The sequence below is a fragment of the Oryctolagus cuniculus genome, chromosome 3 (genome assembly GCF_051225735.1).
Source record: "Oryctolagus cuniculus isolate XC-2025 breed Fujian yellow rabbit chromosome 3, ASM5122573v1, whole genome shotgun sequence".
Lineage (NCBI taxonomy): Eukaryota > Metazoa > Chordata > Mammalia > Lagomorpha > Leporidae > Oryctolagus > Oryctolagus cuniculus.
In genome coordinates, this window is record NC_142869.1 from 21,329,381 (window position 1) to 21,357,105 (window position 27,725).

The 27,725-nt window shown below is 59.0% G+C and overlaps 2 protein-coding genes across 23 annotated transcripts in view; one reads left to right on the plus strand and one right to left on the minus strand.

The window, feature by feature from the left end:
• The window catches only part of PNKD (PNKD metallo-beta-lactamase domain containing), a 552,090-nt gene that overhangs the window by 241,719 nt on the left and 282,646 nt on the right, over positions 1-27,725 (minus strand). The gene's annotated exons all lie outside the window — the stretch shown is intronic.
• TNS1 (tensin 1) overlaps positions 1-27,725 on the plus strand; it is a 212,395-nt gene that overhangs the window by 28,503 nt on the left and 156,167 nt on the right. For 19 of the 20 annotated variants that reach the window (XM_070070213.2, XM_051848187.3, XM_051848186.3 and 16 more), the window contains exons 2-3: positions 11,602-11,716; positions 21,512-21,549. In XM_070070213.2, coding sequence (XP_069926314.2) covers positions 11,602-11,716; positions 21,512-21,549 — 153 coding nt within the window. Of the gene's footprint in view, positions 1-328; positions 529-11,601; positions 11,717-21,511; positions 21,550-27,725 lie in introns of those variants that run through there. The other variant, XM_051848194.3, reaches the window with a different exon arrangement.

Here is a 27,725-nt window from a genome sequence, read left to right on the forward strand (position 1 = left end):
AGGAGCTGGGATCCTGGGTCGGTCTGTCTGTCCATCAAGGTGTTGCAGGGTTCTGGATGGGGTTTGCTGGGGGTGGGGTCTGCAGTGAGGAGAGCAGAGCCCAGGCCTGCCAGCCCTAGCGTGGGAGAAGCTGGGCAGCCTGGGTGGGTTGTCAGGAGCGGGCGGTGGGGGGGGGAGGGGGGAGGGGGGACCGCCTCAGGGAGTCCCTCTGCCCTGTTGCCTTCATGCCTCCTGCAAAGCTGGGTTTCTGACCCCCAGCGCCACCAGTGGAGCCTGGGAGGAGGGAGGAGAGAGAGAGGAGGCTGGGACTAGGGGGTGGAGTGGGGGGAGGAGGAGGCAACGGCGGGAGGGAGGGTGAGCGGAGGCCTGCAGATGCTGGCTGAGCACAGCAGCAGCGGGGCGGCGACTCGGCGCTCCCTTCTGCTTGCTCGGTGGGCGCTGGGAGCTCTCCTTTGGCAGGCCCTGGGCGTGGCCGAGGGACGGCGCCCATTGAAGATGACGTGGATCTGTCTGTCCTGCATGCTCTGGGTAGGTCCGGCTGCTTTAGGGTGGGAGTTGCATCCCCCCCCTCCAACATCCTTTGCTGAGAGCCAGGGGTGGGGGGAGTGTGGTGGTGAAGCTATGGACCCTGTGGCCTCTGCCCTGCAGAAGGACTGACTGCCCGAGGGCCTTCCCTGTCCAGGGGCCCAGCCCTGGCCCTGTGGGTCAGCCGCCCCATCCCCCAGCAACTGTGTCCAGGAACCATCAAGTAGAAGGAAGTCTCTGGGAAGCTTGGGTTTTTCAGAGCTTCTCCTGCTACGTCTCCCTGCCTAAGTGGGGTGAAAATCCTGCAGCCCCCAAGTGGCTCAGCCCAGGAGTTTGAGAAGGGGCAGTGGTGGGGCCAGGGCACAGGAAGCTGAAACCCAGAGCATGAATTCTGCAGAAGCTGGGAGGGGACAGAATTCTCAGATCCCACCACTGTTGCCCCTTCTAGACCCCACGTCGGCCTCTCCCCACGGCCATCACCCCCTCCACAGCCCTCCTGTCCTGACCAGGACCTTCCCCCGACACTCAGAAGGCAGTCATGGCCAGCTCTGTCCCCTATCCCCCACCCCAGGTCCCAGAAGGTGTGTTTTGGGGCGAGAGGACCTGGGATACAGGCAGGCAGGGTCTAGGGGCCACATGGTAAGGCTCCTGGGAAGGGGGGGATGGGAGAGCACTGAGTGGCACCAGAGGGGTGGGGGCAGGGCCAGGAGGAGACCCCTGCTCAAGGGGCTCCTGCGGGGTCTGGGCTGGGCAGAGGCATGCACAGGGGTCAGGAGGGCGAGGAAGTCATCCTGGCTGAGGGTGATGTCGGGCTCCGAGAGTGATGGCTGGTCGGGGGGAGGGGGCTCTGGGCCCGGGATCCAGATGTGGCCTTTCCTGCCCCTTGCCCCATCTGGCTAGTCCTCGGGAGATCCCTCTAGGTCCAGGCAAGCCCAGGCTGGGAACAGTTGGCGGAAATCAGAGGGGGACAGCCAGGTGTAGTTTGGGAGTTGGGGGTGGGTGGGTGGAGTGTCTGGATGGGGACACGGATAGGTCTGAATAACAGTGTGGAGGGGCCTGTGTCCCACACAGTGGATACCTCAGCGATGGCTGGGCTCATGTGGATGTGTGTGAAGCAGGCGCCCTGGCCAAGTTCATCTCTGTGCCGAGGGTAGAGGGGCTAGCAAGGGAGGCCTGCAGCAGCAAGGGCAACAGTTAGACCGCCAGGGAGACCGGCTCTGCTGTGCACAGAGGCCGTTCAGTGGAGGCCCCTCCGGCTGAACTTGCATGAGCTGTGGTTTCCCCAGGGTTGCAATGAGGAAAGAAAGGGGATCGCAGAGGGGTAGGCACGAGATTCTGTGTCCAGTGCCAGTGGCCATGGCTGGCATGTAGAAGGTGCCCTTCTGGAGTCAGAGAGGTGCCAGCAGGTGTGGGCACTGCCTCCCTGGGTCTCCTCAAGACCAGAAGGGGCTGTGCCATCCACCCTCACTCCTTTCCTTCTGCAAGCCGGCCTGGCTGGCTGTCCCCAGGCCGGGCCGGAGCCCGGGGAGTGAAGGCTGCACAGTCCTGGCCGTGCTGGTCCTTGTCCCCCACCCCCGTTGCTTGAGACTATTGGGCTGCCAGCTCCCTTCCTCCTCCTGGTGGGCCTTGGCTGGGCCGGAGTGTATGTGTGTTTGTGTCAGGGCGCAGTGGGGGTGGGTGGTGCCAATCACAGAGACGGTGGAGGCGCTGGAGTCCTTGCCATGGAGTGTCTGGTGCTGGAAAGTGTATGGCAGGCACCAACGCTGACCACACAGTTCCCTTCTTGAGCCTCAGTGGCCTGATCTGTACAGTGGGGAGAACACACACACTTGCATGGCTGGGATGAGGCTAGAGGCAGTGTGTGTCTGTGGATTGGGTTCCTAGGCATACAGTAGGTGCTCAGTAAGTGCTGGCTCTTTCTCCACTCCACAATCTCCTGCTTGGTGTATGGGATCCCCTGTTTCCTGGGCTTGAGAGTGAGGAGGGTCTCTCTGGGAAGGGAGTCCCAGGACAGGGTGCCCCTCTCTGGCTGTGTCCATCCTGACTGCCCAGGGATTCTGCCTGGCTTTTCTGGGACTAAGAACTGTCTGGGTCTGTGGCCTCAGGGAGGTAAACTGAGGCACGGCCAGGAAGAGCTGGCTCTTGTGCTCCTGGAGAGAGTGTATTTGCGTTCACTGCTCCCTCTGTGGGGAGAGTGGCAGAGGCTTGGAAGAAGTGATGTATCGTGTGGTGCATTAAAGTTCCTTTATTAATTAGCTCCAGGGGTGGAGCTGTACACTAGGCAGAGCTTGCTTTTCTCATCAGATGATCCCACTTGCTGTTCCATATTCAAGTGTGCTTTATTGAGAGAAGAATTACACGCCTATTAGTTAGAGGCTTTTTGGTGGTGCCCGGTGGAATTAAGCTGCAGGCTCTCCGCTGGGGACGCTTGCCCTATTCTCAGGAACTGGGACAGGCTCTGTAGGGTGCGACTGGCAGAGCCCCGGGCCAGGCAAAGCCGCCGGCTGGTCACTCGGCTTTTCTGGACCCCACACAATCTTGGACACTGGGCACTGAAGCCACTTCCAGCTGCAGACAGTGATGCGTGCGTTCTGTTTCCTGCCCAGCTCTCAGCACACACTTCGGTCAGAAGTGTGAACTTTATGTGCAGTTCCTGCCACGTGGACCGGATCTGACCCTGGGGTCCCCAGTTCCCTCTCTCTGCAGCCTCCTGCCTGGGGGGTTGGAGCTAGGCTGAGCTGCCTGAGATGGAACAGGGTGTGAAAGAAAACCTTCCTTATGTTGCAAAATGTTTCAAAATGCCTCTGGGAGACGCAAAGTTGCAGAGAAAGGTGGCACGCTTGTCTGCAGGGTGGAGAGGAAGTGCTCCATGCTTTCATTCTGGCTCCGCCCCTTGGAGGCTGTGTGACAGGCAGCCAGCAGCTTTACCTCTCTGTGCCTTGGTTTCCTTGCCTATGCAAAGGGTTGTTAGGGTTTACAAGAGCTAACACACACAGGCATTTAGGAAGTGTCTTGCATGCAGTAAGGGTTCAGTCAATGTTAGCCATTCTACAAGATAGGGTGGCACATTTGCAAGGCAACCCAGCCAGTCAGAGGCGGGACTGGAGCCCCATCCCATCTAAGGCTCTCTGTTCTGCCAGTGCTCCATGGTGGGGCAGGCAGCATAAATGACAGTGGGGTCCTAAGAATGGTGGGAAGAGGGCCCATGCTGTGGCACAGTGGGTTAAGCTGCTGCTTGTGATGCCGGCATCCCCTATCGGGACATGGGGTTCGAGTCCTGGCTGCTTCACTTCTGATTCAGCTCCCTGCTAATGTGCCTGGGAATGCAGCGGAGGATGGCCCAAGTGCGTGGGGCCCTGCTGTCCATGTGGGAGACCCGGATGGAGTTCCAGGCTCCTGGCTTCAACCTGGCCCAGCCCCGGCCATTGTGGTCATTTGGGGCATGAACCAGGGGATGGAAGATCTGTCTCTCTGTTTCTCCCTCTATGGTTCCAAGACCCCCGGAATGGGCAGGTCTTCTCCTGCAGGGTCAATGTGGCCTCCGGTGCGTTCTGGCTCTGCACTGGCTAGCTCTGTGGGCCCAGAGGTTACCTGGCTCTCTGGGCATCACCTGTGTTCATTTCTGCGACTCACACGGTTTCATGTGAACCTTGCTGTGATTCCATGATGTTAGGAAGGGCTTAGGAGTCCCAGATCACAGAGCAGGAGAAGGGGGTCCACGGAGGGAAGTGGCCCTCCTGAGGTCGCCTGACCACTGGGCTCAGTGTTCCCAAGGTAGGGAAGGGGGTGGGGGGCAGAGCAAGAGGGCTCTGGGTTGAAGTAGCCCAGGGACAGGAAGTACTGTGACAGTGACACTGTCCTGTCATTCAGCCACCTGGGGACCCCAGCCACCCACCTGTCCCTCTATTTCACAATTATGCAGGGCCTGCCTTCTCCAGGGAGCTTGTAGATCTGAGACCAAGCAATTACAGGGAGGCTTGGTGCCACCAAGAGAGAACTTGGGGGGCACTAAAAGGGGGACCCCACCTGGCTTGGTAGGGAGAGGAGGTGTCAGGATAGACCCCTCCCAAGGCAGGGGTAGTTTTAAGATAGAGCTAAAGTGGAGCTAAGAACTCAGAAATCCAAGTGAGTATACTTGAGGGTGATGAGACACGGGTCACCGGCCAGGAGAGGACCCTTTGGACAGATGGGCTGGCCAGGCTGCTGGGACTGCCAAGGCCTCCTGAGCTGATGGGCACCCCGCCAGCCCTGGGCATAGGGGCAGTGGTGTGGGCCTTGGAGCCCTGGGGTGGAGCTCGGCTCCATCCTGCCGCACCTGCACAGCCCTGGGCTGGTCTCTCAGCCTCATCCTGGGACACATGGCATCGTGAGGATTACTGAGGGCTCTGTGTCAGTCTTGCCTCCTGGCACTCAGCATCTATGTCTTAGAGCCCTCCCAGCTCAGGACCTTGGGCTTGATGCTGCCTTAGGAGGATGGGGAGAGAGAGTAGGAGAGGGGGGCAGAGAGAGAAAGATGCTGATCGTCCAGATCAGAAAACTGAAGGCTGCTGGGTTGAACTTGGCTCTCGCTGATGTGAAGCCAGGAGCCACGAGCTTCTTCCAGGTCTCCCACTGGGGTAGCAGCAAGCATGCTGCAGTTGTAAGTGGTGGTCATCTGGTACACCTGCACAGAGCATCCCGGCATGGGGGTGGGCAGGCCCATCACAGAGGTATCTGGCTGTCCCACAGGGAGGCGGTCACCAGGAGGCAGTGGTGTGAGGCTGACATCTGGGAGGACTGCATTAAGGAGCTCGGGGACAGGGCATGTAGAACTGGCACCTGTGTCCAGGTGACCGAGCCCTGGCTTCTGGCATGAGAAAATTCAACTTGGATTTAAAATAGGTGCAAGGCACCTGTCATGGGAATTCACTCCAGGAGCTCAAAGAAAGAGCAGGGGAAGGGAAGCACAGGAAACTGAGGCTCTATCCCCCTCCCTGAGGTTAGCCCGAGTAGAATCACAAGGAAAGGACTGGACGAAACCAAACGGAGGGGCACTCTGCAGAGCACCTCCCTGGGCACCTGGGAGAGCACCAATGTCGGGAGACAGGCAGGAAGGCAGGTAATGAGTGTGGACTGAGACAGCCCTTGGCTGAGTGTCGCATGGGCTCCCACGGCTTCCTGGATCTGACAGGGCAACACACCGATCCGGATCCCGCGATGCTGAGAGTCACTGGGGCGGGAGGGGAGGCGAGTGCGCAAGTGTAGGGCAGGTGACGCGGTGCCCTGGTGTGAGTTCCTGGAGGGCGATGCCTGTGCTGTGCTGGTGGCGAGGACAGAGCGTGGGCGTTTGGCTGCTTGACGCGCCTGGGTTTGAATCCCGGCTCTGACTCATGACTCCAGTGTCCTGCTGCTGCAGACCCTAGGAGGCAGCAGTAAAGGCTCAAGTGATGGGGGTCTTTTTTTTTAAACTTGTAATTTATTTATTTTAAGATTTATTTATTTATTTGAAAGTCAGAGTTGCACAGAGAGAGGAGAGGCAGAGAGAGGGAGAGAGAGAGAGAGAGAGAGAGAGAGAGGTCTTCCATCTGCTGGTTCACTCCCCAATTGGCTGCAATGGACAGCGCTGCACCGATCTGAAGCCATGAGCTTCTTCTGGGTCTCCCACACAGGTGCAGGGGCCCAAGGACTTGGACCATCTTCTACTGCTTTCCCAGGCCATAGCAGGGAGCTGGATAGGAAATGGAGCAGCCGGGTCTTGAACGGGTGCCCGTATGGGATGCGGGCACTGCAGGCCAAGACATTAACTCGCTGCACCACAGTGCCGGCCCTAGTCATGCCACTCTTGCATGCAGGAGACCTGGACTGAGTTCCCAGCGCCAGCTTCAGCCCAGTGCTTGTGAACACTGGGGAGTGCACCAGCGGATAGAAGCTCTCTCTGTCTCTTCCTCAAGTAAATAAATAGAGAGGGTGCAAAGTGGCAGAGTGTGAACAAATGGTGTGTCCAGGTAAGGGACATAGGCCTGTTGGTCTTTTCTGAAGCTTTAAACTTTTCGGAATATAACATGAAGACAGATGGGGAGATGGAGCTTGGCCGTGGTCAGGGGGTATCTGGGAAGAGCCCCGAGGAGACCAGGCTTGAATGTGACCATCAAGGAGGCCCAGAAACTGGACAAGCCGTGAGGCAGGAGAGCTGTGGGGTAGGGAGGGGCTGAAACTAGCAGGTGCACGGGTGCCGAGCCAGGCTGCTTCCCCGCTGGCTTGAGGGAAGCAGCTTTATCCTGCACACTCGGGGAGCCATGGGTGCCCTTTGGGGTGTGGGCGTGTCCTGGACCCCACAGAGCTGTGGCTGGGTCTCCAGGAGGCTGTTGCAACAGCCCCAATAGAGCAGAAGCCAAGGGACTGACATGCAGGGGGGGATGATTCACCGGAGAGAGTGAGGAGGCAAAATGCACAGGACCTGGAAGTGCCGGGGGCGGTGGGGGCGTGGCTTGAGTTTTCCACTCCGGGAGACCAAGAACAGAGGGAGGCCGTCGACTGTGGGCTGGCGGGAGAGGAGCCTGTGGTACGTGATGGTGAGGTGGGGGGGGGGCTGCTTGGCTCTGAGGGACCTGTGGGGACCCCAGAAACCAGCCTGCAGCTCCACTGGGGGTCCACAGCTTCCCCGTAGAAATAACGTCCAGCACCTGCTGGCCTTCCAGCCGGAGGTGACGGATGTTGAGGAGTGGGTGGCTGGGAGGCAGAGGGGGAGGGTGGCTCTGGCTGGCCAGGGCTGTCCTAGGCCCTTTCCCGGCCGCATTGCTCCCTGGCTGTTGGACTTCTGGCCTCTCCCCTCTTCACCCAGGGCCAGGCCTGGTTGACCACAGGGAGCCTTGTGAGGGGTGGGAAGGGAGGGGGGCAGAGCTGGGGAGGAGTTTGGCAGCTAGGGGGTCCCTGGGGCCGTCGCCTCCTCTCATCTCCCCTGCCACATTGCTGCTCTGCCCCCGCGGGGCAGGGAGGGGCCGGTGAGCAGCCTTTCCCACCCCACGGCCAAGTCCTCTTGCCAAGGCTGTCCCGAGCCAGATGTGCCGCACCCTCTGGCTGGGCCGCCTTGGCGGGAGGCGCAGCTGCACAGAGCCAGGGGAGGGCCCGGAGCACCCCTGCTGCTGGGTGGGCTTGTCACAGGGGTAGGACCCTGGCGTGGGGGGAAGAATGGCCCCTGGGCAGGGATCCCTTCCCTTGTTCTGGGGGCTGCAGACACCAGGCAGCTCCTGGCTGTGGCCAGGCCGCCTCTGCCCCTGCGTCCTGCCAGCAAGGGAAAGGCAGAGCCTGGGGCTGCCTGCTGCTTGTCAGGGAAGCTGTTAACCTTCAGGGGCCCTTGGCAGGTCCTGGGGCTCACTTCCCTCCCCTTGGTGCACCTGCGGAGCAGCCCCCGGGAGTGGGGCTGACATCTTGCTTTGTTATTTATTTTCCCCCTTGGCTCAGATTTTAGATTATTGAGAGGTCTTGCCCACTGGGGCTGGTTCCGCCCCCTGGTGGCATCTGTCCACTGGTTTTTGTTTTTTTGCTGAAGTACCTTCCCACGTGGCGTCTCTGGTCCGTTATAGTGGTGGCCCCTGCAGACACTTGAAAATAGGAGCCCAATGCACCCTGCGCCCTGGACTTCCTCTGTCGTCCTTGGGGACAGTCAAACCTATGGGGTGACACACGCTTCGCAGCAGGCCAAGCCTGGCCAGCAGTGCTGGTGTCCTGCCTCCCTGCAGCTGGCAGGGGGGGAGGTGGTGGGGAGAGGCAGGCTGGCGGAGGGTGCCAGGGTAGGACAAGGATAGTTCACTTTAGGGTTTCCTGGCTGTGTCCCCAGGGCAGCCCTGAGCTGAACTCCAAGCTCCCTCCTCTCCCCTCCTCGGCCCTGCCCTGATATGCCCATGCCAGAGGTGGGTGGGAAGGCTGCCAGCCAGGGCCAGAGGTGAGGATAAGAGGGCAGGTGACCGCAGAACGGAGGGGACTTATCAGCCCCTCCTATGGGATTGGGGCCCAGTGCTGGGCAGTCTCCCAGTGCCTTCTATCCACCCCCAGCTGATTGCTCAGAACTCTGCTCTCTCATCAGGAGCCCGGGGCTGGACTACTGGGTTTTCCCATAAGAGCCACCAGGGGGCGCTGCTGTGCTCCTGACAGTCTCCTGGCCCTGTGCAGGGTCTCTGCTCTCTGCCTCTCTCCCTCTCCTCTGGGCTTTTCTATCTGCCCCACCCCGCCTTCTCTGTTTTGTGGACTTTGAAACGACGTCTGATTTCAGAAAGGTTGAAAGCACAACCAAAGGGCTTCTCATTTTCTCCCAATAATTTGAGCGTAAATTGTTGCCCCAACACCCCCCCAACCTCACAAGGGCTTCCGCTACCTCAGCCGGCACAGCCGTTGAACCTGCTGCGGCCCTCTGAGCCTCACGGGCATCCCAAAGGCTCAGAAACAGGCGCTGTGTCCGCCAGCCTGGCTTTCAGTCTTGGTCGTGCTGGCGGGCTCTGGTTTATCCTTGACCTTCATGAGGTGTCTGGGGCCAGGGCCCCCGCCCCCAGCACAGCCGCCACTCGCTCCAGTACCCGTGACCATGACTTTGACCCTTGATAGGAGTGAGTCTGCCAGGAACAGTGACTTTGGGTTCTGTGAGTATGACACGGGGAGGTGATTTGAGGCGGTGTGTGAGTATCTCATTCCTCATCAAACTTTTGATGGGTTAGGTTACTTTTTTTTTTTTTTAAGATTTGTTTACTTTATTTGAAAGGCAGAATTACAGAGAGACAGAGGCACAGAGAGAGAGAGAGAGAAAGATCTTCCATCCACTGATTCGCTCCCCAAATGGTCGCAACTGCTGGAACTGAGTCGATCCGAAGTCTCCCATGCAGGTGCAGGGGTCCAAGCACCTGGGCCATCTTTGCTTTCCCAGGCCATAGCAGAGAGTGGGATCAGAGAGCTGGAGCAGCCAGCACTTGAACCAGTGCCCATACGGGATGCCAGCGGCTTTACCTGATACATCATAGTGTCGGGCCCTTTCTACCTTTTCTGCACTTTCTTTCCCCCCAGCCCCCTCCCCCCCACCCCGCCAATCCCCCTCTGCCTCTCTGGTTTTTCTCTGCCTTTCTCTGTCTCTGTCTTCCTCTGCCCTCCTGTCTCTGCCTCTGTTGCACGCATCTGTTTTCCCTCTCTGTTTCTGTCTGAAGAGGGGGTCCCAGACCTGGGGGGACTGTGGCCCCTGCCACTCTGCTCCCAGTCAGCCCCCCGCCCCCTCGGAGCCCGGAGGCCCTGGAGCAGGTGTACAGAGGGAGACTTGGGAGGGTGGAGTCCCCTTTCCCAGCCCCGCGGTGTCTGTGATGTGCCCATGTGTGTGTGTAAGAGGAGTGTCAGGACCACCTGTGCCTGGGAGGCGGGGAAGAGGAGGCCGCTGGTTCTGGGTCCTGCGGGTTCTGGGCCCTCAGCCAGGGCTGGGAGCCGAATCCGGGCAGACAGCAGGGTGAGTACCTGGGCAGGGAGTTGTAGCTTCCCTGGGAGAGTCCTCTGTACAGGGGAGCCCCCGCCAGCAGGTGCCCCACTGTGCCAACAGTGTCTGCACAGGTCTTTGTGTGACTTAGCGTGTGTGCCTATGCGTGGTTATGGAGGACGGATCATCGGAGCTGGAGGGGGTGGTGCTGTCTGGATGGGAAACTGTGGTAGGGGTGGTGCCTGGCCCAGAGACTCCTGCCAGCCAGACGCAGAGGTCAGCTTGGGCTGGCAGCCTGCCCAGCTTCTCAGGACACTGATTCCTGTTGGAGCGCCTGGTTTAAGTCCTGGCTCCTCTGCTTCCAGGCCAGCCTCCTGCGCATGTGCACCCTGGGAGGCAGCAGGTGACGGCTCAAGTACTTGGGTCTCTGCCACCCACATGGGAGACCTGGATGGATTTCCGGGCTCCTGGGTTTGTTCTGACCCAGCTCTGGCTGTTGCAGGCATTTGGAGGAGTGACCCGGCAGATAGAATCCCTCTCTTCTTTCTCTTCCTCTCTCTCGAGTAAAAATGAAAACAGGGCCAGTGCTATGGTACAGTGAGCTAAGCTGCCTCCTGTGATGCTGGTATCCCATATTGGAGTGCTGGTTCAAGACCCACTTCCTCCACTTCTGATCTAGCTCCCTGCTATGCACCTGAGAAGGCAGCAGAGGATGGCCAAGTCCTTGGGCCCCTACCACCCATGTGGGAAACCCAGATAGAGATCCGGGCTTCTGGCCTTGGCCTGAACCAGCCCTGGGCATTGCGGTTAGTTGAGGAGTGGACCAGTGGATGGAAGATCTGCCCCCCAAACCTGTTCTGCCTTACAAACAAATAGATAAAATCATTAAAAAATGAAAGCTGGGGCCGGCGCCGTGGCTTACTTGGTTAATCCTCCATCTGCGGTGCCGGCATCCCATATGGGCACTGAGTTCTAGTCCCGGTTGCTCCTCTTCCAGTCCAGCTGTCTGCTGTGGCCCGGGAGGGCAGTGGGGGGTGGCCCAAGTGCTTGGGCCCCTGCACCCGCATGGGAGACCAGGAAGAAACACATGGCTCCTGGCTTTGGATCGGCGCAGCGCCAGCCGTAGTGGCAATTTGGGGAGTGAACCAGTGGAAGGAAGACCTTTCTCTCTGTCTCCCTGTCTCTCTCTCTCTCTCTCTCTCTCTCTCTCTCTCTCTCACTGTCTATAACTCTATCTGTCAAATAATTTTAAAAAAAGAAAGCCAACAAAGCATTTTTAATAGGACACTAACAGTTTTATAATGCAAAGGAGAGAAAGTAAAAATAAAGTTGTATTGAGCAACAGCTTTGAAATGAGTGCACTTCATGGTGTGCAGCTCCAGTAATAATAAGATGCGGTTGGGAGCCACAGAGGGGTGTTAGATCCCCACGCTCTGGGGTCTTCACTTTCCTCTTGACCCTGCCCGCTGACCCCAGCAAAGGCTGGGAGTCTGGGCTGGGCCCCTGCAGCCCTCACACCTTCCTCTCTCCCAGAGCCCCTGTTCCTCCCTTGGGTGTGTGAAGGAGCCCGCTTCTGCTCCACCACCCCAATGCTGCCCCGGGACACCAGCGGCCTTCGCCTGGGTCTGACCCCTGTGCCTCTCCCTACACAGCCAGAGGACCTGGAGACCCCCAAGACACACCACTTCAAGGTGAAGACCTTCAAGAAGGTGAAGCCCTGTGGCATCTGCCGGCAGGCCATCACGCGGGAGGGCTGCACCTGCAAAGGTGAGTAGTGGGCTGAGGGGGAGGGGCGGCCGGCCCAGGCAGGGGTGGTTGGTATAGGGAAGGCGTCTGGACGGCAGGCAGGGGGTGTGGTTTGTGTGTGGCTGGCACGTGGAAGCTGTGTGAAGGGTTTGTGGAGGCCACGTGGTTGACAGGAGGAGATCATGCGGTGTGGGTAGTATTGGTGTGTGGAAGGGCTGTGTGTGTGGTATGTAGAAGATGTGTAGGATGTAGAAGGCATGTGGGTGGCATGAGGAAGGCATTCATTGGGTAGCATGTAGAAGGTGTGTAGAAGTGTGTAGGAGGCATGTGGGTAGCATGTACAGAGTGTGTGGAAAGTGTGTGGGTGGCATGGGGAAGGTGTGTTGGTGGTGTGTGGAAAGCGTGTGGGTGCTGTGAGTGACATGTAAAAAGCAGGTGGAAGGTATGTGGGTGGTGTGTAGAAGGTTCGTGAGTAGCATGTACAAAGTGTAGTAGAAGGGGTGTGGGTGGCGTGTGGAAGGCGTGTGCCTGGCACCTCCAGGGGTGGCAGATCAGGGTGACTTTCGGGGCTCCCGGGTCAGAGTTCAAGGGAACCTGCTGCCTCCTCTTCCTGACTGTTCTGCGTGCAGCCTGGAGCTTGGCTGTCGCCATTGTCAGGGAGTCAGGGTCCTGTCCCAGCCCACGCAGTGGAATTGGCAGGAGGCCCTGCCCCCAATCTGTGCCCATGCCACCCCCCAGCAGGCTGCATCAGCAGACCCCTCCCCACTTCACTCCTCTTCCCCACCCATTGCAGGGCTGAGGACACCTGTGCCACTGGGCTTCTTAGCCACTGCCCCTCCCTCTCCATTCAGCCTCTGGGGGACTCAAGAGTGCACGTCTGGTTGTGTCCCTTCCCCGTGGAAGCCTTTGGGGACCACTCTCCAGCCAAGACAATGCACCCTTCTGCCCCAGGAGGCTGCCAGGCCCAGTGGGGGCCGTCCCTGCCCCTTGTCCCCCACTCCACACTCAAACCAGACACGCCCTGCAGTCCCAGACCAGGCCAGTGTGCAGGGGAGTACCTGGTGGGCGGAACTCACTCTCTGGTTCTGTCCACCTGCTGCGCTGTTGGCGGGGCAGGGCATCGAGGGCTGGCTGAGTACCAGGCGCTGCCATGTGCTCTCTCATCCAGTGCTCATGGCATCCAGAAGGGGCTGGTGTTGTCCCAGTTCTGCACCCAGGGAAACTGAGACAGAGAGCGCTCAGTGTCTTGCCAATGCACACAGCTGGCTGGGTTGGGGTGGGGTTTTCAGGGAGTGTGCTCCAGGCAGTGGGCAAGGCCTTTCTGCTGGGTGCTGGCGGTGTTCGAGTGAGTGAGAGAATGTGTGTATGGAGGGTAGTCCAGGCTAGGCCTGCAGTGGACGGAAGGCAGACATCTGGCCAATTTAGGAGGCCAACAGGAACTTTTGCAGTGCCCAAACCAACCACATGGTGTCACCCTCGTCCCAAGAGGTCCCACTGGGACTTGCTGGTGGCTTAGGGTAGGAGCCTTAGGGTGGCAGAAGAGGAAGTGCTGAGGGTGGGGTTAGGCATTTTGTTTGTATAGCAACTCCCCACCCGGCCTGAGCCCTGAGGCTGCAAGAGCTAGCCTCTGGCTCTCTGCCTCCAGTTCCTCCCCCTCACCCCAGGGACCCCCAGCGCTGCTGTGATAGGAGGCAGCCTGAGGATGGAGACAAAAGTCCAGAGGACCCTCACACAGGGTGACCTGGGTGCCTCTGGCTGTAGTCTCCCTTGGCTCCCATATTCTGTGGCCTGAGGGCTCAGGTGGATCAGGGGGCCCTATGTGAGTGGCAGGCTCCCAGGTGAGCCGAGATGGCCCCAGTTTCACCCGGATCCCAACCTGGCCCAGCCAGTGAGAACCAGAGGGGAGGGTGGGTGGCCAGGCTGGTTTGGCAGCTCTGGCTGCACGCAAGTGGAGGGCGGGGAGTTGGTTGGAAAGGAAAGTAAAGTCAGGGCTATATTCTGAAGATACCACCAGGTGTCAGGATTGGGCCATGGAAGGCTCAGAGACGAGGCCCAGTGAGGGAGGAGGGACGATTCTTACACACCCTAAGCAGAAGGCTTGGGGCAGGGCCGGGGGCCACTGGGCTCACTTGTGGGAGATGCAGGAGTGGACTAACTCTCTGTGCCATGAGGTGACTAGACCCCCACATCCATCTGTCCATCCGTTTATCCATCCATGCAGTCCTTCCATCCCATCTATCCATCTGTCCACCACCCATACATGCAACCCATCCCATCGATCCATTCGTCCATACATCCACCCACCCATAGATGCAATCCTTCCCATCCCCACCCACTCATGCAATATTCACCCAACAGCCATCATCCCTCCCTCCATCCCTCCATGCGATACATATATACTATCATCCCATTCATCCCTTTCATTCATTCACTCACCCCATCCTTCCTTCTTCCCTCCCTCCGTATAATCATCACATCCATTCACCCCTTCCAGTCCCTTCTTCCCTCCCACACCCATCCACCCATCTGTCCCATCCATAGTCAACAGACACAGTTGGATAGCTTGTTTTCTGGCCGAGAGGCGAGGGTGGATGAAACTGCAGCCTGTGTTCTACTCACTGGCTCCCCTTGGCCTCTGGGTCTTGGCCCCCACATAGCGGGCCTGCACACTGGAGGGTGCAGTGGGCAGCCTGCAGTATCAAGGCCTTGAGGTCACAGTCTCCGCAGGACTTGCAACATGGAGGGAGCTTGTGCAGCGGGTGGGGAGGACACCTGGAGAGCCTGGGATGCTTGGCAGCCCGGCAGCCCAGCCCTGTCCTCGCATCTTTCTTCTGTCCCCTCCCCCCCCATCCTGCATTTCACCTCTAGTGTCACAGGGCTGCAGTGGGAGGGGAGGGAGATCGGGAACCCAGGCCTAGTCCTGGCCTCGCAAAGAGGAAACGAGGCGGACCTGGAGCTAAGGTGGCACGCTATGTGCAGGTGCAGCAGGAGTGCAGGTGAGGGCTTCCGGCAGGCCCTGGTGAGTCGTTGGCTCCTCCCAGCCTGCTGTCTGTCAGGTGGGACGGGTTAACATGAGGCCCCCGTCAGGCTGAGGCTCCGCATGTGACTGTAAGTGGGGGCTGATGTTAGGGACCAGGGCTCCCTTTGAAGTTCAGAGATGGGTGTGACAGCCGAAGGAGAAGGGGCACCAGTCCTTGGTCAGTGGCCCGGGCTCTCTTTCTGGCCACTCCTGGGCGGTCACTCACAGCTTCGGTCTCAGTTTCCCTGTTGGTAGGTGGGGGTGGGCACAAGTGCTCCCCGAGGTGCAGGCAGTGGGAGGACCTGGTGGCTGTGAAGCCCGGGGCCCCTCTGCCCGTGGGGGCTGCCACTTCACCTCTTCCATACACCCGTGCACCCAGCTGGCACTTGTGAGCCGAGCTGTTGTCTGCACCGGATGCTGTGCCAAGTCCTGGTACCCAGAGCCAGCCCCAGACCTGGACAGACATACAGTCAGTCAATCATGGGACACGGTGGCAAGGCTGACACAGAAGGGTTTGCGAAAGGCTGTCTGACTCTGCAGAGATTTCCTTGTTAATGTTAGCAAGGAGGGCGTGTGCAGACTGGGTCTTGAGGGATGTGTAGGAGCTCCTCAGGCCCACAGGTCCCCAGAGCAGTATTCTAGGGGAGTCCCATGAGCACTTGGGGCCCTAGAGGGAGGCCTGGTGGACTCTGAGCTTTGCCCAAGGGCCGTGGCCTCCCAGTAGGATGAAATCCCAGAGAAGAATCCAGAATGCCAGCTCAGGAGCCCTGGGCTGCTGTCTGGGCCTGGTCTGAGGTCCAGACTTGGGCCACTTCCTCATCCATTGCCTCTGGCCCTCCTACAATGCGGGGAGCGGTCACTTGCGGTTTCTGTAGGGCAGGATGCCTCTGGGAAGACAATGCAGCCTGCAACGGGACGAGCCTTCCCAGAAGCCCTCACTGCATGGATTTGGGGGAGACTTGTTCCAGGGACCTCTTTCCCCCATCACCTCCCGGGGACCCCAGCTTCTGCCCTGTTGTCTAAGTTCCTCCTCGGGCCATCGGAGGCAGTGCGTAGGATGGAAGACTCTGGGTTCCTGGCCCTGGCTTGACACTGTCTGACTGTGTGGCCAGCGTGAGACCCTCTGGGGCGCTCTGATGATGATCAGGCACTCTGAGCCATACCTGAAGGAGCAGGAAGATTCTTGGGGGTGATCTAGGGGCCCCAGAGGGCAGGACAGAGGTAAAATCCAAGGGAAGGCTCAGGGGCCACGGGTCTGCAACTCACGCCCACTTGCACGGGAATAAGCCTGGGTTTTGGAGTTAATGTCAGGGTGGTCTTGCACCTGGCTGAGGTGGCCTGGGCTCACGCCCCAGCTCTGCTGCTAGCTAGCGAGAACTTGGGTGGATTGTTCACCTCTCCTGTGTGTGTGTGTGTGTTTAAAGATTTGATTTGTTCTTTTGAAAGGCAGAGCTGCAGAAAGAGAGGGAGAGGCAGAGAGATCTTCCATCCACTGGTTCAGCTGAGCCAGGCTGGAGCCAGGAGCCAGGAGCTTTCGTGCTTGGCAGAGGCCCAAATACCTGGGCCATCCTCCACTGCTTTCCCAGGTGCATTAGCAGGGAGCTGGATCAGAAGTGGAGCAACACCTGGGACATGAAGCGGCACCCTCGTGGGATGTCGACATTACAAGGAGCAACTTTACCCACTATACCACAGCGCTGGCCCCTGCTTCACCTAAGCCTAAATTTTCTCACCTTTAAATGAGACAAATATAGGGGCGACGTTTTGGTGTAGAAAGTTGAGCCTCTGCCTGTGATGCCAGCATCCCATATGCGTGCAAGTTTGAGTTCTGGCTGCTCCACTTCTGATCCTGCTTCCTGCTAGTGCCTGGGAAAGCAATAGATGGCTCAAGTGCTTGGGCCCCTGCACCCATGTGGGAGATCAGATGAAACTCCTGGCTCCAGGCTTCAGCCTGGCCACGGTGATGAGCAGGGCAGGGCGAGCGTTGAGGGGCCCAGGGAGCAGATGGGCAGCTGGGGCTGTCACTTCTTCCCTGGCCAGGCCAGGCGTGCCAGTGGTTATCACTGGGGTCAGGTGCACGCTGAGGCTATGTGCTCATTTTCCGACCCAAGTCCAGGAGGAAAAGGCCATTTAGATCCCAACAATGTCAGCTTCCTGTGTTCCCGAGAGGCAGGAAGCCACCCCAGGCCAGAGCACCGGCAGCCCAGCAGAGGCGGGAGCCAGGGCCAAGGACTGGGCTTGCAGTGCAGTGCTGGCCCCTTGGCAGGTAAACTAAGGCCCCTCCTCACTGGGGGGGGGGGGCACTGTGGTGGAGACAGGCCCCCGCAGGCAGGTTCCCTGGGAGCTGGGAGGCCCCTACCCGCTCAGCTAATCCTGAGATGTGTCAATCAGGAGGACTCAGGGTCTGAGAGATGTCAATGGCAGGGAGGCTGGGGCTGCCCAGCCCAGGGAGAAATGACGCCCAGGCCGGGCTGCAAACCACAGGCTGGGCTCTGCCCCGGCAGCATCTGGCGCACTCAGGTTAGAGCCCAGCATCCCCGTCCCGTCTCGGGGAGGGGGGAGGCAGGAAGAGGTGGGCGGCGACTCTGATGGGCAGCAGTGTCTTGGTCTGTAGGTGCTGCTGTAAGAAAAATAGCAAAGCTGGGCAGTTTACAGACAACAGGATCTTCCTGCTCACGGCTCCAGAGGCTGGAGGTCCAAGGGCCGGGTGCCAGCAGATCTGGGGGCTGTTGGAACCCCGGTCCCTGCTCCCGCGGTGGCCCCTTGCTGCCATGGTCCCTGATGGAGAGGGACTCTGAGTGTGCACCTGGGGCACTCCCTCATCCATCCGCGAGGGTGGAGCCCCCCGAGCCCCTGCTGAAGCCCCGCCTCAAACTCACACCATCGTCCTGGGTCTTGGGGTTCGGGCAGGACGTGGGTAGGCAAAGCCCGGCAGCGGGCCGGCTGGGGTCTTGCCCGGGCTCTCTCGGCTGCAGGAGGACCTAGAGGCCTGGTGTTCCAGGGGTCGCAGATGCAAGGGGTGAGGAGGGCAGATGAGTTGGTGGGTACCCCAGCACCGGAGCCATCTGGAGAGAGCGTCTCTGTCCAGTGCCCTTCCACGAGGAAAAGAGGGTGTGAATGAAGGCAATGGTGCGGGCCCAGCTCAGCTCTCAGAGCAGGGGCCAGGGCCCCAGAGAGACGGGCGATGGCTAGCTTCAGGCCACACAGCTGTGTGACAGCGGTTGGGACTTGTACCCAGCTTTCCTGCCCAGGAGACACCTTGAGGACGAAGGCGATGGGGATCCTGCTGATAGCAGCCAATCCTTAAAAAGAGCCAAGTAACAAAACACTTACTTCTCCTGACACCCTTGCGAGACCCATTACCACCCCATTATACAGGTGAGGAAATGGAGGCTCAGAGGAGTTAAGAAGCTGGCCCAGATCACACAGCGAGTGCACGGGCTCTCTCGGAACTGCAAGCCAGGCCACACGCAGCCAGGGGGTGAGTGGGGAGGTAAATGGCCAAACCCGTGGTGCATGAATGGAGGCTCAATCAACTCCCTCCCCCTCGCACCCCTGCCCGTACCAGGCCTGATCACTGCTGGGGTCGGCATCACAGCAGGGGCTGGAGTGGAAGAGCTGGCCTCACCCCTCCTTACCTGCGTCTGTCTCGTGACCCTCAGTCTTGGGTGCTGAGATGTGGGAGAGTCCTTCCAAGTTGAAGCTTATTCTGCATTTACTGAGCCCCGTCTGTCTGTCCTGTCCCCCCCATGTTAAGGGGAGGGACAGGATGGGACAGGGTGGGAGGCTGTGGCATTGAACTTGAGAATCTTCATTTCTGCTGTTAAGCAGCTGGGAGTAGGGATGGTAGGGGTGGGTGGGTGGGGGAAAGAACAGAACACAGAGGACAGGGAGCGTGCAGGTTTCTCTCTGGGTGTCTGAAGCCCTGGGGACGCCATCCTGGTGGCTCCACGTGGCCTAATGACCAAGTCCAACATAGCTACTTCTTCAAAGGCCCCTCCTCTAAACCCTGACTGAGGGTTGCCCTCTCGCTTCTTAGTACCATTTGTTTATGACCTTGGGGTTTAAGCTCCTGCCTGAATTCAGGAGCCAAGTCATATTCAAACCATAGCAGGAGCTCCACTAGACAGGAAGCACTGTCCCATGGACGGAAGAAGACCTGAGACAGGTGACTTCCAGTGACAAGGGGGCTCCTGGCGAGGCCTCAGCTGGAGGGCCTCCTGGGGGCAGGTGCTCCTGAGGTGTGAAACTGGCCACAGCTTCCCTCCACTTGTGTTTGGTGTGCCGCCCAGCTTTTGGCTCTCAGGCTGGGGGTGGGGTGGGGGGCTCTTCCCCTGCCTCTAGCTGTACGGCTGCCAGGACACGCACTCTGCATTCCGGCGTGCAGGGAACCCTCCGCACGCTGCAGCACGCTTGCCCAGTGATCGTTGCACCCGCCCTGCCCTTGAGGGCATCTGCGAGTGTCTGCCCACGGGGCGACGTGCAGGGCTGTGCCCTGTGGGGTCATGCAGGCCATGCTCTCCGCCAAGGGAGCCACCCCGCCAGAGAACTGCCATCAGCCAGTGTTTGGCTTCCTTGGGCCCAGGGCTGCTGTGCCTGGACATAGGGCACCCTCTGGCCATTCCCCCAAAGATACCTCGCTGGCCCTGCTGTGTGTGCATGGGGCTGATCTGTCCAGAAGGTACACTACCCGCTAATTTGCTCAAAGATGCTGTATTGGTCCATGAGCCTGAAGCTGATCTAGCTGTCGCTGCTGGGATATGGAGAGACTGAGACAGGCCTATGCCCTCCCATGTGACATGGTGTTCACAGGAAGTGAACTGCGCCAGCATGGAAATAAGAGGGAGGGGGACCTGGTGTAATTTGGGTGGGTCAGGGACAGCCTCTTTAAGTAGTTGCTTTCAGTGAATTCCAGAAGGATAAGAGGAATTCCACCTGGGGGACAATGGAGTGTTCCAGGCAGTGGAAGCAGCAAGTGCAAAGGACCTGGGGTAGGAAAGTGCTTGTTGCCTCCTGGGTCCTGCCAGGGCGTGGAGTGTGCTGGGAGAAGATGGAGTCATGGCTGCCCCTGTGCCCCTGGTGTCCAGATGGGGAGGGAAGGCCCAGCATGGACATTTAGGGATGCCTTTGAATATGTGTGTGATGGTGGGGTTGGGGGGGTTAAGGCTGAGAGTAGGGTGGGGATAATAAATGGGGCACAGATAAACTCCAGGGGAGATCTGCAGTCAAGTTCAAGTTGGCAAATGTTTATTAAACCTCTGCTGTGTATCAGGCACTGAGAGGAGTCGGGGGGAGAGAGAGAGAGAACAAGCTATCTTCCGCAAGGGAAGGCTCCTCAAGTTGGAGGCAGTGGCCCAGGGAGGCCTTCCAAGCTCAGGCCACATGCACATTCCATGGCCGGGGAGGCCGCTGGGGCCAGGGCAGGAGCACCTGCTGGAAGGGGAGAGGGAGGCAGGAGGGCTGGACGGACAGCTAAGACCTGGGTGTGTCCTGGTGTGGCCAGGGCTGGAGAAGGCCCAGGGCTGGGCTGGGCGGCTGCTGGGGTCAGGAGAGCCTTGCTCAGCACCAGCTGAACCACGGGACTCTGAGTCCTGAAGGAAGAAGGTCCCAGGCCAAGATCAGAGGTCACTGCCCCAGGTCAAGTCCTAGACTTCACCCAGTTTGCCTCCCAGCCCCTCCCCTCCCCCTCCTGACCTGCCGAGCCCCAGGCAAACCAAGGGCCTGGGTGTGGGTCACCCTGGAGCCTTCCCGGCTACTCTGTGCTTGGTTTGTGTCTCAGCCTCCCCCGTGGGATGTGCAGGCTCAGGCTGGGGTGGGCGGGGTACACAGAGAAGAGAGAAGGGAGCAGCTGGCCATGGCCCTGGGCTGTGGCTGCTAAGAACTTGGGGAGAGAGAGCCTGGCTGCGCTGCCTTCCCCAGTCCACGTCTCTAACCCTGCACTGGAGGGTCAGCCAGAAGGTCCTGAGTGGCTAGCAAGACGCAAGGTAGTGTAGAAACCCCCTCAGGAAGAGCCCCCGGACCCCACCGGTGGGACAGATTCCTCCGTGGAGTCCTGGGCCCCCTGGGGGGTGGGGCGGCAGGGCCAGGGACATTCCAAGCTTTGGGAACCTGATAGGAAATTTGATTCCAGCTTCTAGTAGTGGGAGGAGGGAGCGAGTCTCTGTGTGTGTGTGTGTATGTGTGCATGCGTGATTCTGTGTGCATGTGTGTGTGTGCACGTGTTTCGACTAAGGCACATGAGGTTTGTGTGCAGATCTGAGCTGGGCTGAACGGTGAGGGTAGGTGTCCCCAGCTGTGTGCGTGAGGCTCTGCAAAGCATGCATGGGTGGGAGTGGCTCCAGGCCAGTGTGCACGGGAGTGTGTGTGTGAGTGCAAGCTCGTGCATGGGCCCTCTCCTGCACCCTGATTGGGTCTGTGTGTCTGACCGGGTTCGCGGGTGTCTGCCTGCCTGGTGTGTAAGGGGAGAGGCCCCTGATTCTTGGGCGGGGCTGGCATGGGGCCTGGGTCCCGGCTACTTCTGCCCCTGGCAGGGATCCAACCTAGGAGCCCGCGCCCTCTTGTCCCCTGCCCCTCCCGCTTTCTCGCGCCCGCAGGGGCTCTGGTTTCGGGGGGCCGGGCGCCTCGCCGCCCGCAGGCCCGCAGGCCCTCAGGCCCAGTCGGCCGCTCCCCGCCCCTCCCTCCGCGTCCCTCCTTCCCTCCGAGCGCGGGTTGCGGGCGCGGTGGGAGGAGATTTCGCCGGAGTTTCCATTTCATAGCTCGCGGCTAAAACTTTCTTTCTGTGTCTCGCCCTCCTGCAGTCTGCAGCTTCTCCTGTCATCGGAAATGCCAGGCCAAGGTAGGGGCGGCGGGCCGGCGGGCGGGCAGGCGCGGGGCGCCGGCGGGGTGGGGGCGGCGCCCGGGTCGTCCCTCCTCCTCCTCTCTTTGTTTATGCAAAGCGCCGGGGCCTGGGAGCGGGCGCGGGTCAAGGTGAAGGCTGGGGCGGGGGTGGGGGGCGGGTGGGGGTGGGCGGCGGAGGCGGCTGGCGGGATCGGGCTCCAGGGAGGGGTCTTTTGCGTGTCGCCTCCAGTTCTCTAGAGGGTGTGTGTGTGTGTGTGTGAGGTGGGGTGTATTTCAGTTACCTCACAGCGGCGGCACAGCCCTAGCTGACACCATGGGGCGCCCCTAGTAAAACCTCAGGGCCCCCAGAGCTGGAGCAAGGCCGCTGGGGGTGGGCTGTGGGGACGAGATGGGCTCAGTATCTGGAACCCTCTGAACCACGTCACATCCCACAGCATCGCCCCGCCCCTCCCTGAGCCTCAGTTTCCCCGTCTGCACTTTCTGGCTGCTCTTGGAGGAAGAGAGGAAACTGGGGCAAGCAGCCTGGAGTCATGGCTGGGGCCTGGACGCAGGGGAACCAGTCAACCTCTTGGAGTCTGGGGAAGGGCGGGGAGACCCTGGAGGGTGCTGAGTTTGGGAAGGAAATTTTGTGTGGAGACATGGACTCCGCTCTGCCCGCGGACCTTGCCCTGTGTGTGCGCCACCGTCTCCCACCACTGCCTCTGCACCCTGCTTTTGCCTTTCAGCCTTGAACATTGAGGAAGGAGGCCAGTGAATGGGAGGAGGGGGAGGGAGGCTGCTTCAGCAAGAAGCGCGGAGCAGCCAGGGCCCTGTACCCCATGCACCTTGCGCTCTGCTGCTTGCCTGCTGATGGGTGGCCTTGGGAATGCATGCACCCTGTCTCGTCCTTCTGGTTATGGAGAGGAGAAGCCTGCCTCATGATAGGAGGATTCAGTGAGATACGGGGATGATGTGCCCAGTGCAGTGCCTGGCACACAGTAGGTGCTCAGGAACCCACTGAGCTATCAGCTGGTGGCTCCACGGGCCAGCACTGCTTTGGAGAATGGGTGCTGATGGAGCGGGCAGGTCTGGGCAGGATCTTGCTTAAGTCACACACACACACCTGGCTGGAAGGGCGTCTCCCCACTGGTAACTGCTCGCCTAGCAGAGGTGCAGGGGGCCCGGCCTGCAGCAGGTGCATCTGTGGGGGAGTTTTTGGCTCTTTTCTTGTCTTGTCCAAGCCTTTCCTTCTGATGGGGAGCCAGTTTCTGCTCCTCCCTCCCCGCTTGCTTCATTCAGAGCACAGTTCCCACCTCCAGCCCCAGAGCCTTCCCATTTTCTTGTTCCTCTGCCTCCCTGGGCCAGAGTCTCTTTAGTAACAGGGGAACATTGGTGCTGCAGGCCATTTCACATGCATGGTCAGATTTTATTCTTTTAGTTCCATGAGAGGGTAAGACAGGGGCCAAAAGGGGGAGACAGAGGCTCCGGAGGTCCCCAGGAACTCACAGTAGAGTTCCTCACCTACTCGCTGCCCCTGGGCCTTTGCACGTCTCATGACTCCTCATTGCCTGTTGGTAGACATTTCTCCATCTTCACCTGCCCCTCCTCCTTTTGGCATTCCGTCTCTCAAACTTACTGGCAGCAAAGAGTGTGAGCAGGGGGAATGAGTGGCTCAGAGGGATGTGACGGAAGATTGTGGTGGTGACAGGAGGGTGGGCCGGTGGGAGGTCCCACTCACCTGTGCTGCGGCTCTGAGTGCAGCAGGCTGAGCAGTCCCTGCTCTGCCCAGCCACAGAGCCCCCCGGAGGCGGGGAGGGTGCGCTGGCTGGGCAGTGGCTAGGTAGACAGAAGGGGCTGTGTATAGAGTTTTCCTCTGTAGGAAACGTGACCCACCGGTGGTGGCGTGCACTCCACCCAGCGGCAAGTCTCTCCTTGCAGCCACAGCTCTTACCACAGCCCTGCCCTTTCCGCCTGCCGGGAACAGCAGCAGGAGCCCCAGGGCACACAGCAGGGCCCTGTACTCGGAGTTTATAACCAGTTCAACTCGGAGGTCATCTCGTCCACATCTCCGTTTATTCATCAAACAAGTGTTCTTTGAGCCGTTCCAATGTGCCAGCCACTGTTCTAAGGGAATAAGACAGAGAAGGCCTTTGGCCTCATGGGACTCACATGCTAACAGGGGAGAGAGACAATGAACAGGCAGACGGTTCTGCAAGAAATGAGCTGGAGCAACGTGTTGGAGAGCACCCGGCTAGGGTAGCCCGGAACACTGCCTGGGGAAGTGTGGTGGGACCCAAGGGCTGTCACATGGTGATGTGAGTGATGGGAAGTGCAAAGGCCCTGGGGTGGGATGAACTTGTCATGCTTGAAAGAAGACTGGAGCTGGAGAGTGGTTAGCACTGGAAAGTTCTGGAAAGTTTTTCTTTTTTAAAGATTAATTTATTAATTTGAAAGACAGAGAGAGAGAGAGAGAGAGAGAGACATATCTTCCATCTGTTGGTTTACTGCCCAAATGGCTGCAATGGTTGGGCCTGGGCCAGGCAGAAGCCAGGAGCTTCTTCTGGGTCTCCCACATGTGTGCGAGGGTCCAAGCACTTGGGCCATCTTCTACCGCTTTCCCAGGTACATTAGCAGGGAGCTGGATCGGAAGTGGAGCAGCCGGGATGTGAACCAGCACTCACATGGGATGCCAGTGTCGCAGGCTGTGGCTTAACCTGCTGCTCCACAGTGCCGGCCCCAGCACTGGGAAGTTTTGAGCATTGGACACAAGCTGTGATTTCTACTCTGTCATTCAGCAGGCACGAGACTGGGAGCAGGACCTGGGCCCGAGAGGCTGTGAGAGACAGGCTGGTGTCTTAGCTCACGGTGCCCACGGAAAAGGCAGCGGGAAGAGGCCAGATACGGGATGTACCCCGAGGCAGAGGCCTGAGTCTTGCTGATGCATCCGCTGCTGGGTGTGACAGTACAGGCCAGCGGAGCCAGTGGTTCTATTTCCTGAGATGCATGAAGTGTGCGAGAAACTTCAAAGGCTGGGCTTTGCCTGGTCTCCTTTCACAGTTCTTCTCCCACACACCGGGGTCTTCTTGCTGATGTCGTCTTCTCCATTTCAGCCCACTCTGGCCGTCTCTCTGCTGGGGACCCTTTTCTCTGCCAAGGGCCACTGGGATTTTTGTAAATCATTCGCAGGCCATACGAAGTTATCAACCTACAAATTAGCCTGCTATATAGATTGAATTTCAACTCTGCCTGTGATTGCCTTGGCAGGGTCAGACCCAATGATTTCATGGCCTGTGGGCTGGACATTCCCCATCCCTGTCTGCATGGGCAGCTGCTCCTTCATGTCTGGCCATACCACCCTCCAGAGTGTTCTCTCAGCATCAGCTCCCAGCCCTGAGAGGGGGCTGTACAATTTATAGTAGTCATGTGATGTACAAATCTCTCTTCCCATCCCGCTGCAGTAGCTTAAAGCAGCGACACACAGTATCTCCTACAGTTTCGGGGGTCAGGGCCTTGAGTGTGGCTGAGCTGGCTGGTTCCGGCCAGGGTTCAAACACGGGATGCAGTCAAGATGTTGGCAAGGTCTGTGGTCCTTGGAAGGCCTCCCTGGGGCTGGAGGATCCTCATCCAAAGTGCCTGGCATTTCATGTGCCTGGCCCGAGGGGCTGGCTGTTGGCAGCAGTGTGGACCGGGACATTCAGCTGCTTGAGTTTCCTGCCAGCATGGCGGCTGGTTCCTTCGGACGAGTTACTCATCAGAATGCCAGGGGGCGTTTCTATCCTAGCCTCCTAAGATACACTCTGGGAGTCTCGCCACACCCTACTGGCTACACAGTTGTGCCTATTCAGTGTCAAGGGAGCCCACGGAGACGAGATGCAGCCATCTTGCTGGCCATTTTGAAGGCCGGCTGCCACAGATGCTGAGAGAGAGGGTGGAGTGGACCTGGCTCCTGCGAGGCCAGGGCCTGGCAGGCAGGGTGGTGATGGAGCCTGCAGATGTGCCCGGGTTTGAGCATCGCTCTGCTGCCTTCCAGCTGTGTGAGCTGGGCTGTAGAGCATGAGTACACGTGGGCACAGGGGAGGCACCTTTCTCCTTTCTTGAAACGACAGGCGACCATTGGAAAGGAGCCCAGAAAGTCTGCACCCAGCTCTTTGTCACTTGGATCTGCTTGAGAGAAAATGCTGTGTGTGAGGGAGGGGGAGGGGGAGGGGGAGGGGGAGGGGGGCCTGCATACGGGTCAGTGGCACAGAGAAGGGGCCATCAGGGGCTGTGTGACACCCGGGCTCCTAGAACAGCGCGGGGCCCATGGTAGGGGTGCTGATAAAGGAATAAAGAGTGGGATGCAGAGTGCTGAGAAATGAATGGGGGTGGGGGGGGGCACGGCGAGTGGGAAAGCAGCAGCAGCCCAACCACTTGTTAGTTCCCCTCCAAACCCCCTCCTGCCTCCTGATGTGGACGGTGCTCCGAAGAATAATTCCCGGGATGTTCATTTTCCTAAGTGGGGCATAACTCACCTGCCATCTCATACAGTAACTCACACGTACCGCTTGATAGATGTGTGTGCATCTGGGGGCTGCCTCACGATCTAGAATGCTCCCAGCATCCCAGAGGCAGCCTCGTGAGTACCCCCAGAGGTCACTGTTCTCCTCCTTGCATCAGCAGAGATGACTTCTTCCCACCCTTGACCTTCATGCAAATCAAAGCACATCATATTATTTGCCTTTGCGTCCGGCTTACTTCTCTCAGCGTCAAGTCTGGGAAGGCTGGTCCATGTCTTGAGGGTTGCAGTGGTCCTTACTTTTTTTTTTATTGCTATGTTGTATTCCATTATGGGAATAAGCCATAATTTATTTATCTATCCCACTGTTGAGTGCCATTTGGCTTTCCTCCGTGATTCTGGTCCTACCCTGGGGTACATGGGTGGGGAGAAGAGATCAGGAGAAGTGAGGGGAGGGGCAGATCCGGGCACTAGGACCTCAGTGTGGGTGATGGAAACTCCACTCTCCAGATCTTGCCCAGGAACCTCCTCTGGGAGCCAGTTGAAGCCTCCCTGAGTCCCCACCCCTGTTCCTTTGGGTCCTTATCTGTCCCCGCTCGATTCTCTCCTGCTGAGGGCTGAAAAGGAAGGTCCCGGGATTTCCCTTCCACTTTCCTTTTGCCCAGGCCTGGTGCGTGCGTGCACGTCCCCTGCGTGTGACCCCACAACCTCTGATGGCCTGCATTGATGTCTGCATCATTTGAAGTAAGCTTGTGATTGCAGAGTGGGCCTCCATCCCGCCCCGTGGCACACATGGGCAGTGCAGTGAGCACTGAATCCCAGGTCCTTTTTTTTTTTTTTTAAGATTTTATTTATTTATTTGAGATAAAGTTACAGAGGCGTAGACAGAGAGAAAGGTCTTCCATCTGCTGGTTCACTCCCCAAATAGCCACAATGGCTGGAGCTTGGCCAATCTGAAGCCAGGAGCCAGGAGCTTCTTCTGGGTCTCCCATGCAGGTGCAGGGGCCCAAGCACTTGGGCCATCCTCCACTGCTTTCTCAGGCCACAGCAGAGAGCTGGATCGGAAGTGAAGCGGCCGGTACTCGAATTGATGCCCATATGGGACCGGAGCCGAAGGCAGAGGCTTAGCCTACTAAGCCACGGCGCCGGCCCTATTCCAGGTCTATGTGAGACACCTTTTCTCCAGGGGTGCCTGGTTCTCATCTGGTTTTAGGTGAACTGTCCCAGCTGACACCTGCAGCTCCTTCCAGTAAAACGCCTTCCTCTGTGAAGAGTTATGGGAAGGGACCCGGCCGCGCTCGGGCGGGCTGCTCTTTCTCGATGCCAGGCTTCCTCCTTTAGCTCTCTCTGACCCTCTTTCCGGGCACATCCCTGCCCTGGCGCCACCTGGGTTGGGAGGAGGAAGCTGCAGCCACGACTTGGTCTCCTTTCCTGTACCACAGAGGCTTACGTGGCATCCTTTAAGCTTGAATGGAGAGGAAATCCCACGATGAAGCCCCACCTTTCAGTTGTGTTACGCATCGCCCCTCCTGCTAGGTGCGTAAACACGCCTGCAACCTGCCTTTACAGTGGGCCTTGAGGCTTATACTCTCCTGCTACCGGAGTGACCAAGTAGGGCCAGGTTCATGGCCCCAGGTCCGTCATGGTACTGAGTCTGGTGAAGCGTGTTAGCCCCTTGGCCTCAGACAGACTGTTGAGTT